The 12,763-nt window shown below is 41.4% G+C and overlaps 1 protein-coding gene and 1 long non-coding RNA gene across 6 annotated transcripts in view; one reads left to right on the forward strand and one right to left on the reverse strand.

Annotated features, from left to right (window-relative positions):
• LOC141352953 (uncharacterized) overlaps positions 1 to 12,763 on the reverse strand; it is a 138,131-nt gene that overhangs the window by 82,466 nt on the left and 42,902 nt on the right. The gene's annotated exons all lie outside the window — the stretch shown is intronic.
• The window catches only part of ppargc1a (peroxisome proliferator-activated receptor gamma, coactivator 1 alpha), a 46,110-nt gene that overhangs the window by 14,468 nt on the left and 18,879 nt on the right, over positions 1 to 12,763 (forward strand). Inside the window, exons 3-7 of one of the 5 annotated variants that reach the window (XM_055212404.2) lie at positions 6,674 to 6,868; positions 7,872 to 7,994; positions 8,677 to 9,850; positions 10,645 to 10,690; positions 10,864 to 10,937. In XM_055212404.2, coding sequence (XP_055068379.2) covers positions 6,674 to 6,868; positions 7,872 to 7,994; positions 8,677 to 9,850; positions 10,645 to 10,690; positions 10,864 to 10,937 — 1,612 coding nt within the window. The remainder of the gene's footprint in view (positions 1 to 6,673; positions 6,869 to 7,871; positions 7,995 to 8,676; positions 9,851 to 10,644; positions 10,691 to 10,863; positions 10,938 to 12,763) is intronic. The other 4 variants (XM_055212412.2, XM_055212431.2, XM_055212441.2 and 1 more) reach the window with 4 other exon arrangements.

The raw sequence follows: 12,763 nt of genomic DNA on the forward strand, positions 1-12,763 counted from the left end.
CTTCCTGTAATCACGTCTCTACTACAGCAAGGTCCTGATTGGTTAACGCTGTGCAGAAATCTGCTGAAGTTCAGATTTTTCAACTTGCGCTTTTCCCGCGGCAGCGCTCAATTCACGCAGAACGGAACGCGCAGCCATTCACGCCACGCTTACCGCGCCGCAGGATGCCTAATCGCGTCTTTGCATTGACTTAACATGTAAATCACCCGCGCTTGTTGCCTTGAATGCGGCTGTGGCTGGTGTAAACGCAGCATAATAGGGTCAGGCGCTGTTTCTTCTAGAAAATGTATAAACATACAAAATATTAAAGGTGTAAATTTTAGCGGCATCCAGTGGTGAGGTTGTGAATTACAACCAACGGCTCAGTCCACTGCTCACCCCTCGCTTTTGAAAAGCATAGAGAAGATATGGTAGCCGCCACCGGACAAACATGTAATTGACAGATACAACTTAGTAAAAAAAGTTTGTCCATTAAGGGCTTTTGTAGAAACATGGCTGCACAAAATGGCGACTTCCACGTAAGGGCACCCTCTATGTATGTAGATAAAAACGTCTCATTCTAATATAATAAAAACATAACGGTTCATTTTAAAAAGGTCTTTATACACCCCTGATTATATAGTTTTGTATATTATTTTGCATTTCTGTCAAAAGATCCTTCTAAAAATTACACATTGCACTTTTAAATGAAAGAACAGACCCTCTGTTTTCAAAAAAAAAACTTTCATCCTACCTTTATTTAACTATTGATAGAGATCCGATTCAAAGTGATGATTAAAACCAACACAGAGTTTGATCTGTTTGCACGAAGGGAATACTTCCGGGTTTTATTAGTTGGATAAGAGTGCCGCCTCGTTAATAATAGCAGAAATTTTGCCAGAAAACTTGTCATTGGCAGGGAAGCGTTTTCTCTTAATTGACAGGTTAACTTGTCATAGCGGTGATGTATAATCGCCATCTCTCATCATCTTTAGGAAACCAAAATATTAGTTATTTTCGACGAGGTTTTGTTCCAAAGTTCAGTTTAGCCACTAGTCGGACCATTAAACAAACATAAACCGGAAGTTAAGTTCTGTCCAGATGCATAACCTGTAGGTATGGGCGATAATTTGCATGTGATTGTCATTGCGCATCTTGTCAGTGAAGCCGGTTCCGTGATCGCATGAATTATCACAAACGTATCACCTTCATATGTATGCGATATGGCCCAGCTTGGCAGTGAACTACGGATTTGTGTAGTAAATGCTGCTCCATCTGAAAGCAGCTGATGGCGTTTTACTACTAATCAAGGAACCGGTTTAACTGACGAGATGCGCAATGACTATCGCATGCAAATTAACGCCCATCCCTAATAACCATGTCAACACACGTGCGTCCGATGAAACCGTCTATAATAAGTGAAAATTCTAACTGAGTAATTATTTAGGTTTTTATCCGATTAGTCGATTAACCGGGAAAAAATAATTGCCTGATTAATCGATTATGAAAATAATCGTTAGTTGCAAGCCCTACTAATAAAACACGGTGTGTATAGCAGTGCTAGGTGAATCAATTATCACTTGTACTTTTTTAAGCAGATTTTTTTATAGTTGCTGCACTCTCTCTCATATTCTTCTTTCTTATGGTCTGGTGCCTGTAATTTAAAGGCACATAAGAGGTATACATATAAAAGGTATAGAGGCACAAATAAAAAAATGATAATAATCTTCTCGTAAGTCAAGGTCTTGTACAGGTCTCAACATCCTGGAGTGGGCAAAACATGGGAGTCAAGGTAAAAGATAATGCATTTATTTAGTAATCAGCAAATAGCTTTTATCCAATGAGATGAGAGCGATGCAGTGGGCTCTGATAAGATCATTTGCTTTCAGGTGTTTTGCCGGCTACTGTACTCAGCACCCAGTAGAAATTGAATAGCGTGACCTTTTGCAGCCGAATCAAATTGACTGCGTTTCCCCACACATTCGGTGCTTTCAATTACCATACTTTTTTGATATCGCTCTGCAACCAGACTCGATTCACGAAGACTCTTACACGAGAACCAGGTGTTCATGATAAAGCGTGTGCAAATGCAACCCATAAGTGTTTTTGCCCTCGACTGTAGTTGCACACTGATGCATTCAGGACAGGAGGTCCACCCTGTGCAGTTTACCAAAAATGCTTTATTTTGGAGAGCATCCTTTTCTTTTGTTGGGTTGTTAGGCACTTTGACTGCGCCTCGGTGTTCTCGCTGCAGTTCTGCTGCTGATGAGCCCCACTGCTGATATTAGGGTGACAAATGACGGGCCGCCCTGCCTTTGTACCGCTCACGAGTCTGCCAACATCCGAAAGGTCAGAGGGGACCCAGAGGGTAACAAAGCACTTTTAACAAGAGAAGGGGGCTTTACACACAGGTTCTCTGACACATGCACAAGCAGACATGTGTAGACCAATATGTAGTTCATTAAAGGGATAGGTCATCCAAAAATAAATCATTTAATTACATTTGATATCAGCTGTTATTCTGTTTATGTTTATACTCTCAGTATACGTCTGTAGCATTGCTGCTTCTCATTTGTGCAATTTTTTTCGTTTATTACCTTATTTTCTTGTATTCTAATGCTTTAAGAGTCCGCGCACCCTCACAGACAGCATCAGCATTATTGGGCGAGTTTCTAAAATAAGTCGAGCATCAATAAGTCTAAGCTTCGAAAACTAAGTTTATTCTAATTGCATTAGGAGCAGGGCTGTGGACCATCTGTTGCAACCTTGGTAAAACAGTATGCTAGCCCCCCTTGTTTACCTTCTCCATCTTCTTTATTTTAGGGCATCCATTTAGATTATTACATATAACATTTCTTATTCAGGGGTTTTTACTAGTATTATTTAGTATGATCTTGAAGGACATGTTGTCCATTAGTGTGGTGGAAATTTTTTTTTTCAAGGACTGAAATGGATTCCTTTATGAGTCACAACAACCAGTCACGTAGAGTCACATGTTTAAGGTCAGTTATTGGTTAAAAGCATCCACCAAGATTTGCATTCGTAGTTTTACTTTATAAGAGACGTCAATAGATGTTGTTCTGGTCCCCGGTGCCTCACTTGTAAAACTGAAGGGTTCTCTTCAGTATGCATTTATTCTGATTGTTTGCAGTCATGCGTATTGATTAAGTTTGATTGGTAGCGTCACAACTTTCGCTGCTATGTTAAATCTGATGGTGTTGTCCAGACAGAGGCACGGGGTGGTAATGTTTGTGAGGGTTATAAAAAGTTAATCTTTTTCTCTCTGTGATCATTGCCTCTGGAGCAGACATGCCTCAATGCCCAGCTTGCGGGATCATTTGCAGGGGAAATGAGGTTTGAAATAGTGCTGGCGATTTCACTGGCAGAATCCTATTTTTGAGTATGACATATGAGAGCTACGCCATTTTTGGATACTGTGACATGATATGGTTAGGCATATATTTCATTGTAACATGATCTGTGATTTGCTTTTTTGTATATTTGTTGTTGCATTTCTTCATTTACATTTATTTGCGGAGCATTAAACCACTGTTTAGATTCAAAAGTCTTTCCTATGATTTTCTTACCCACAATGCTTTGCAATGCACATCTCTCGTATTGCAGTATGTTATTTTGCATAATTTTTGAAGTCACTTATAGATTAACACTCAGTGTTTTTTCTTTGTTCATCAGATTTAATGTGCTAACACCCACAGACAACCGTAGCTAGCAAACTCCCTTATCAATCATTAGAAAGTTCATAATGGACCATTTCTGCTGAGCCTAACTTGCAAAGTATCAACAAATAAGTTTACAGAACAGACCAAATACTTTTTCGGACCATTCGGTCACCCTGAAATGGTGTCTTCTCAAATGCAGACTGAGGCAAACATTTGTCTTGATGCACTCGTAACACTTTACAATAAAGTTGTATTTGTAAACATTAGGTCATGCATTAGCTAACATGAACAATATATTTGTGTACAGCATTAATCTTAGTTTATTTAAATTTTTTTCGACTGACATGAACAATTATATAGGCATTATCTTATAATTACCTAACATTTGCTAGTTTATGTTAGCTAATGCATTTACTAATGTTAATAAATGCAATACCATATAATAAAGTATAACTGATGCTTCTGTGTTAAGAAGAGATGAAAAGAGAGAGAAAAAGCATATATCTATGTATTTTCTAACCTTTTCCCACACATTCCAGGTCATGTCAGCCGTATGATGGTGTAAGGTTTTGGTTGTAAAACTCACTCTTAGTAATTGGCTTGCAGGTTTTATTACCCCCAATGCTTTCCTCCTCAGTCACGGTGGAGGCCGCAGACGTGCTAACAACCAGAACCTCTTTATATTCTTTCCTTACTTGGGGCTATTGAATAATCATTCAGATCTTCGAATGATATCAGACAGATTTTGCTCCTGTTTGCCTTTGAGATGAAATTAGGAGTAAAAGAAAAGGCCCATGCTACATGTTATCAGTGGCGTAAGTTATATCTCGGCAATACAATGGCTTGGGTGGAACTCAATAAAAGAGTTAAAGCAAGGACATTTTCAAAGACAGCGTGTCTGATAACAAAAAGGCTCACCTGATAATGAATGACTGGTGAGCGCTGGCGTGCTTCTGAAGTCACGGTGAGGGGAGGGGTGGTAGATGGAGTGCGACTACCAAGCACTTGCCAGCGTGTTTTATGGCTAATTGAAGCATTTGGAATAAAACAGCCATGAATGGCACCCTTTAGAATTAAGGCAGGTTAATATATTGTGATCCCACAATTAGCCAACGATTGTTAAGATCTGTTTAAGTCGGTGGGGTCCATTAAGCGGAATGGGAATTGGCCCTATCTATTTTTCATCCGCCCCCGGTCCTTTTTAAAGCTGCCAGAGGCAATCGATGGCAGGACTCACGGTTGCCAGGGGAATCTGGCAAATCTGACAACTCTGGATGTACTTTTCAAGTGTTGGTTACACTTTGAATTATGTGTCTGGATGGTGGACAAAGGTTATAAAGTCTGTTTTGCAGAATGGAGAGAAAACGGATTTTGAAACAGGATGTTTTTTGGCCAAATTTCATGTTATTGATTGCTCTTTAAACCCTGGAACCAGTCATTTTGTGTCTGATCTGATCCACACGTGATTTTAGTAAACTACTTGCTCTTATTTGAGCACGTGCTGTTTGTTAAAGCCGTTTCCAAAAGCCAAACTGCATTATTCAAAAGCCTTTTCTCTAAACCGTGTATTTCAAAAAATGAGCGGCTATTAAAGCAGCGACCCTAAATAACCAGGATTATAATTAGCTTGAAGGAAACGCTTATTGTTATTGCCCTTTTTGTCAGTGGCTGACTGGGATGTTTTAAAATCAAATCGCAGAGAGACAGGAAAATTATAGCTTATGGAAAGGACACCATTAGCCAACTATTAAACAAGAGGCCAAGTCACAGGCTGCCTTTTCTGTCGTCACAACCTGGGTACCCCGGTAAATATTCGGTTATCTCTTGGAAATATGCGCCGTTATAAAGAATTAGGAAACATGTCCCAAGGAGGACATTATGTGCTCAATGAAGCCGGGCTTACACATTTTCCTCCCTGTCAGTGGATAATCAAACGCTAGAACTATCAGCGGTGCAATCTATTAAATGGAGGGGAATAAGTAAAATGGCCTTGTTTTGATGTCTCAAAAGCAGCTCCCATGGCATAGAGACATGCTGGTGTGTAATCGCGGGACACTATTAATAGAAACGGGATCAAATAGGGTGATCACTGCACAAGGGGACTGCAGGCTAAGCAGCGCAACACTTCTATCTAAAAAGGATGGTCCCCCTGAAGCCACTGGGCTCGCGCCCGAGCGCTATCAGCAAGCGATACTAATCCAATGGTGTGCATAAAAGGATTTGTTCTTGTTGGCCTGCATACGCCACATCCCCCAGCAATTTTGGTGTTTATCTTTTCAATTGCTAAGTCCCGTGGGTTTTGATGCTGGAACTTCAAGTACCTGCTACTTTTCCACAGTCACCTCACCATGGATACTGACACTCCTACATTGCCATCTGCAGAACACGCAGTCCCAGCAAACAATATTTATTATATCAAAGAATTAAAGTTTAGTTTAAAAAAAATGCATTTGATTCTCTAATCACATTCTCAAAACAAATTGTCCAAGTACACGTGCCATTTATGTTTCAAAGTAGTGTCAGCATTCAATAAAAAGTGCTTAAATATTATTTTCTGCTCACTCCATTAATCATTTTTTATGTATTTGTGAGTAATGTAATACATTGTAATGTCATTGACCCGTCTGTGGATTGTTGATTTGCCACATGAGACGGCACTGATGATTGGTGGAACTTAATTTCCCTCTTATTTTCGGTCCGTCTTTCACTCCGCTTCCCTGGGTAGCTGCTGTGTGTCAGCTCTGTTAATGGGTTTCTTTGGGCAGATATTATTTTGGTCCAGTAAGCTGCATGTTTAATGTATGACTGACGCTTGCTGATTCATGTGGCCTAGGCAATTTGTAGTTGAAAGAGATTTGCGTAAAAAGTGCATGAGGCAAAAAAATCCCTCTTCTATTAACAATTACGAACGCATTGCTCTCCAGCAGACCGCGGAGTAAAGACAAACAAAATCGACTTCTCTGAACTAAACTGTCCTATTTTCTTCCACTCTTCTTTTCTTTTCGCCCCCTAAGAAGATAGATGAAGAAAATGAGGCCAACTTGCTGGCGGTGCTCACAGAAACCCTGGACAGCATCCCGGTGGATGAGGACGGGTTGCCTTCGTTTGAGGCCCTGGCAGATGGGGACGTGACCAATGCCAGTGATCAGAGCTGTCCTTCCACCCCCGACGGCTCGCCACGTACGCCGGAGCCAGAGGAGCCCTCCCTGGTAAGAGACCCTCCTTCTGTGGCCAATCCTTTTTCGCCATGAAGCATAGCCCTCTCACTTTCTCAGTCCCACGCTGTTTTGCTTTCCTTGACTGCATCTGTCTGGTCCTCACTTACACCAGATAAGGAGACGATGCAGGGCCTGTGACCAAAAATGGGTACTGACTTGCCAGACAGCGGGTTTGGCAGCCTTGTGTTGATGTCTGTGTGCCGAACATGGCCACGCTGCTCAGTTAAAAAAGCAAATCTAAGTGGATCAGTGTTGCTGAGGTGTTAATTGCATTGTACATTACTGCAACAGAACAAGCATAGCACTGTTAAGATGAAGCTACAGGACAAAACCTATGCAAAAATGATTTACATTAATCAAATTATTTACATTAATCAACAGATTATTCATTTCTGTTGTCTATAGCAACCCCTCAGAAATGTTTATGATAATTTTCATGTTTTAGGTGGATCAAAGTCTGATTGGCTACTTAAAAAGGTTTTGCTTTTTAAATCTATAAAACAAAAATTTAAATATGCCAGTTTTTCTAAGGCGTGTTTATAAAAAATGCTTAACATCTTAATTTAACTAAACCTAGTCCTGGCTTTAACTAAGCAAGGCCTAAGACTTTTGCACAGTATTGTATATCTGACTATTTGTGCACATTAATTAATGGATTTCTTACTAAAGCAAACATTTGGGAGTGTAGCATACAGGCAAATATTTTATTTAATACTGTAGTATATTTACTGTCGAGGTGTTAAATGCCAATGTATTAATCAAAGGTTAAAATGTTTGTTTTCAAATTATGCAAACATGCACAAGGTATAATTAGTTTTTCCATGCTGCATTTCCAGGGAGAACCAATAAATGTAAAAAAGAAAAGGCTTTCAATAGACCAAATATTTGCATGCAAATTGTGCAAATATGTGCTTTCTTCTTCCTTCACCAATTGATTGCATGTTATTTTAAATTCATTGTTTTAATCCCTGTGATCTGTTTCTTTGCTCTGTAGCTGAAGAAGCTCCTCCTGGCGCCTGCTAACTCCCAGCTCAGCTATAATCAATACCCAGGTGGCAAGGCACAGAACCATGCAGCCAGCAACCAACGGATCAGACCAACACCTGCTGTTGCCAAGGTAGGTGCTCGCTGCACTCCTCGCATCAAAGGCCTGTTGTGCGAGCTCATCTGCTAGTTCCATGTAATTTTTCCTTTCTGATAAATTATCCAAATTGTCTGTTCACTCAGGGGAACTAGAGCTTGATTAAGTTGCGTCTGAGACGGAAGTGTTGTGGATGTCTCATCTAAAGTTGCATTACCCTTAATGATGTTCAGGACTTCTGGATAGCGCCATCTCATTTCCATGAAAAAAGGAAGCACTGAAGTGTCTTGATAGAATTAGCAATGTTGGTCTCCTCATCACAGATATGACGATTCATTACCACAGGCCAATTTTTATATTGAGAACAACCTAGCAGTTATTTGAGGCGAACGTCTCTCCTCGCATAAACAATGCACGCAACTCTCTTTGAGGAGTTAATTTTCCATAATGACTTTGACTCCTCTGTTTCTGGAGCTCTGCACATGGCTGTGTCCCAGAGGACACCACTGTCCCCGCATGCTGCCTGCTTGCAGATCTTCTTGGAGCAAACCCAAGACCTCGTAATTAAGATGATGGGCAAAGCACGCTCGCATTGCCTTCTGGGAGGCAAAAGCACCTCTGCGCTAACCCCTTGTTCTAATCCGCCCGTGTTACCGTTGTCTCCTATTACATCCCACGCTTATTCTGTACCTCTGTCTTTCTGACTCCTGTTTTTCAGACAGAAAATCCCTGGAACAGCAGACCACGAGGGGCCTGTCCCAACCGGTCCGTGAGACGACCTTGCACTGAGCTACTCAAGTACCTCACCTCAAGCGACGAGGCCTTCCAGATCAAAGCCAGGGAAGCCAAGAGCACCTGGGCAGGCTGCGGAAAGGACAGGGGAGGAGCTTGCATCTCATCCTGCTCGTCCTCCTCATCTCCATCTTCCTCGTCCACCTCCTCTTTCTCCTCACTGTCGTCCTGCTCCTCCTCAACTGTCTCCAAAAAGAAGACGTCTTCTGCCTCCCTGTCTACACAGCAGCAACTGGCAGTGCAGGCCCAGCGAGGTGAGAGCCAGGCAGCCGGCGCGTGTAGTGTGGCTGGTGAGGGGGCAGGGAAGTGGAGGCGGTGTTCACCCGGGGAGCAATCCACCCCGGTTGCACTGTCCCGCGGATGCGGCTGCGGCCATGCATTCTCCGGCGAAGAGGGGAAGCCCCCAGGCCTCCAGCCAGGTGCTGACCCAGGCAGCTCGGCCGCCGCCCGCTTTATTAGGTACATGCACTCTTACTCTCAGCCGCCTAGAGAGATGGGTCACGCAGGCAGATGCAGTCATTGCCTCGAGGCGGGCGGTTTGGCTGTGGCTGGCCGTACTAATAGGCGCATCACTGTGACCATTAGGAAACGGAGGCAAGCACTAGAGCACCCCATGCTCAGTCAGCTGCTCACCTCCAGACCCAGGCCGGCCCGTTACAGGGCTCACCTGCAGTCGCCCAGTGCCCCCCAGAAAAATAAAAAGCATGGCCTACCTGACACAGACCCTAAAGTCCAAGAGAGCAGTGAATGCATAGAGCAAGGTAGTCACGAGCACCATAAAAAGACACATGATCGAACGTTTAGCATGGCCGATCCGAGTGATCTTGAGTGTTTAGCAGAGCTTAAATTAGACTTAGAGAGCTGTTGGCTAAGCGTACCAGAACAGGTGACAGGAAGTGAGAGTTTGCATAATCTGTTGGGCCAAGCTGGGGAGGATGTTTTTGATGATGTCATAGGCAGCCCCATGTCACCCTCACAGGGCCTGCCAAGCCCCTTGTTCCCAGACTCTTTAGTTCCAGACCACACCCCCTTCATCTCACAGCACCCAAATATACAGGCACCCTGCAGGCACCCCGATGACCAAGTCCCACCAATGTTAGGTAATCTTTGCTGCATCCCCGCCCTCTTTCCTTCGCCTCTCCTCCTTTAACCGTTTCTCAGTTTGACCATGCACTAACCCTAGAGCTAACACAAACCTAACATTTACTTGGGAGAACAAACACATGCGACCAGCCTCACCTTTCAAATCAATTGGCACAAACCTTTGTCCGTAGATTAATTATAAATGGGAGATGGGAGAAGCCGACACTCTGAACTATGGAGTCACTCAATTTCAAACTCTGATCTGTGCTGAAAAGCTTTTTTCTGTCGCTGCCATTATATAGCTATCTAACTGAAAGATACTCCCTAGTTGCTGTTGGAGATGGTCGCAGCCTCAGGCAACTGCACATGCTTCCTTGACTCTTCTTTCTTCCTCTGCTTTGGTTTCAATTGCATGCTCAATATCTTCTAATTTTTAGCACTTGTGCTATTCTTTTTCATTTAACTGTTTTTATTATTTTTAAAAGCAGTCCATTCATCCTTACTGTTGGAATGTTGGGGGGGCTTTTATGATGGGCTGGGAATATGAACACATGCCATCTCTCCATCCTGCCTCACAAAGTATGCAGTCAGATTTTAAAAACAAACCAAACAAAGGGGTCATGTTAATCTGACACTTGGTTTTGTCCAACATTTTTTACTGGAAAGCCAACTAGCCTTTCAGTGTAGGGTTTTGCAACTTCATTACTGTCACTGATTGAGTCTAAGATTTAGTTGTAGATGTGGACCTGAAATATATTGGGTACCGTGTACACTAGTAAATTAATTACCCATGCTCCTTTGTGTTCTGCAGCCAAACCAACCATCTTGCCACTACCCTTGACCCCAGAATCTCCAAAGTAAGTGAGAGAGTTTTTACACAACTTTTGTAGAGCAGACACAATCTGAACTAAGAGATCTGAAAAAAATGAGGCATTTTGTTAATTTCATTTCCATTTGTGTACAGTAAGTTCACGAAAACTCTTCAGCACTTTATACCAATTCTCATGTATGTTTTTCTTGTGTGTTACAGTGACCACAAGGGATCTCCGTTTGAGAACAAAACCATTGAACGCACATTGAGTGTGGAGATCTCTGGAACCCCAGGTAAATGAACACAGGATCTCTGCTTATAATCAAGAAAATGACATTGAAATTGTACTTGTTGCTAATCTGAAATATCTTGCTGTTTTCACCATTCAATAATAAAGAAAGGCTTACTTGTTTCAGTTTATTGGCAAAGGGCAGGTTCTCCCACAAGCCTAGTTTAATAGTTTAATTAAAGCTTAGGGTTCAAGGTGAACTGATGAGACATGGTCAGAATTTTACACAGGCCTCTATTGATTACTTTGTCCATTCTTGGGGTGATTTATTGGAAAGTTTCTCTCTTCCTCTTTAAAGAAGAGTTTATTCTCTCTCTTTCACTTAGACTCTAATGCTCTTTGACTGGTCAGCTCACTTCTTCAATACACCACAGACAAATTGATGTGGCATTATTGTTTTAATTGGTTTTGCCATGCAATTTAGTTTCAATTTAGATACAGATATTATCTACATCTTTATTCCAGACAGTCTAGCAATGTGATTAGAGACATTAAGGTAATTTCCTAACTTAATTATATTTGTGTGTAAGATAGATACCCTAGAGAGATCTGGCCAAAGCAGCATAATAATAATAATAATAATAATAATAATAATAATAAATAATAATAATAATAATGCTTTTGGCCAAATTTTGCGACAGTGTCCATTTTATAATAATATTCAATATTTGTATGTACTTCTTAAAAACATGATGAAGTTGATGAAGGCAGCAGCCAGAACATAATTAAACTTAAAGTATATGTCAGCTGGGGCAAAAACACAAGTCTTCAGCAGTTCTCCCATTTCCTCACTTTCTTTCTCAGCATAAATCATGCAGGTAATTATTTCTGTATCCCCCGTGCAGAGATTAATCATTCCAGGTCAATAAAAACAAAATGGCTGCCCTTTCTCTCTTACAATGAATGGTTCACGAGGAATAGGCCATTTGGTATTTACTTACTACAAGTTAATGTGTCTTAGTGCACAGATTTGACCTACCCTGGGGGTGGAAACCATTTGTTTGGTAAATTTGCTCAAATTTAGATTTTTAGTAAGGCGTTTGTAACATCTGTGAGTCAATGGCACTTCAGTGCTACTGTATTTGAAATGTTGTTCCACCCTATGTTAGCCTCAAGATTAAAGTGTCATTTGAGGTCATCTTTACAGCTTGGCTAGACATGGCTAAAGGGTTTATCTCAGTAGTTTAGGCAAAATGAAAATGTTCTTATTAACCCAACTCAAAACGCAGTACTATTCAAGGCAAAACTGTTTAGCCACGCGATTGACTTTTGGCATTAGACATTAGTTTTGTGCCTTTTTGGGAAATTTTTTGTTGTACTATACTCCTATATTGTTTTTACAGTACTATAGACCTTCATACTCAGGTAATATGTTTTTACTGAAGCTCATATAACTGATTACCTTTTTACAAATCAGTGCAAGACCAGATGAGACCTTTAAATCCTTTGGGTTCCATAAATTTCCACTGGGGTTCGTGTCACCCTGACAGCAGTATGAGAAGTCATTTACAGAGCTGTAGAATTAGAGAATACCCAGGCATTCCCATTGAAGAAAAAAACATGACACCTGCAAAATAGCCAGTTCTGTGAAAGCGTGAGATTTAATACACCTACCTAATCCCCATCCCTCTAATAGATTTACTTGAGCGGGGGATCCTTTAATTATGGTATCGTATGACACCCAGGTCAGTCTTTGCTTCACTCCTTTCATGGCATTTTCAGATTACCACGGGGATCAGTTCTGTAGGCTTTAAGTAATAATTTGTTCAGAGATCTCTGTGTAATTCACACCTTGCCAGAAACAGATGAGAAAACCCACTGGCTTGTGAT

This window comes from Misgurnus anguillicaudatus, chromosome 21, assembly GCF_027580225.2.
Source record: "Misgurnus anguillicaudatus chromosome 21, ASM2758022v2, whole genome shotgun sequence".
In the NCBI taxonomy this organism is placed as follows: Eukaryota; Metazoa; Chordata; class Actinopteri; order Cypriniformes; family Cobitidae; genus Misgurnus; species Misgurnus anguillicaudatus.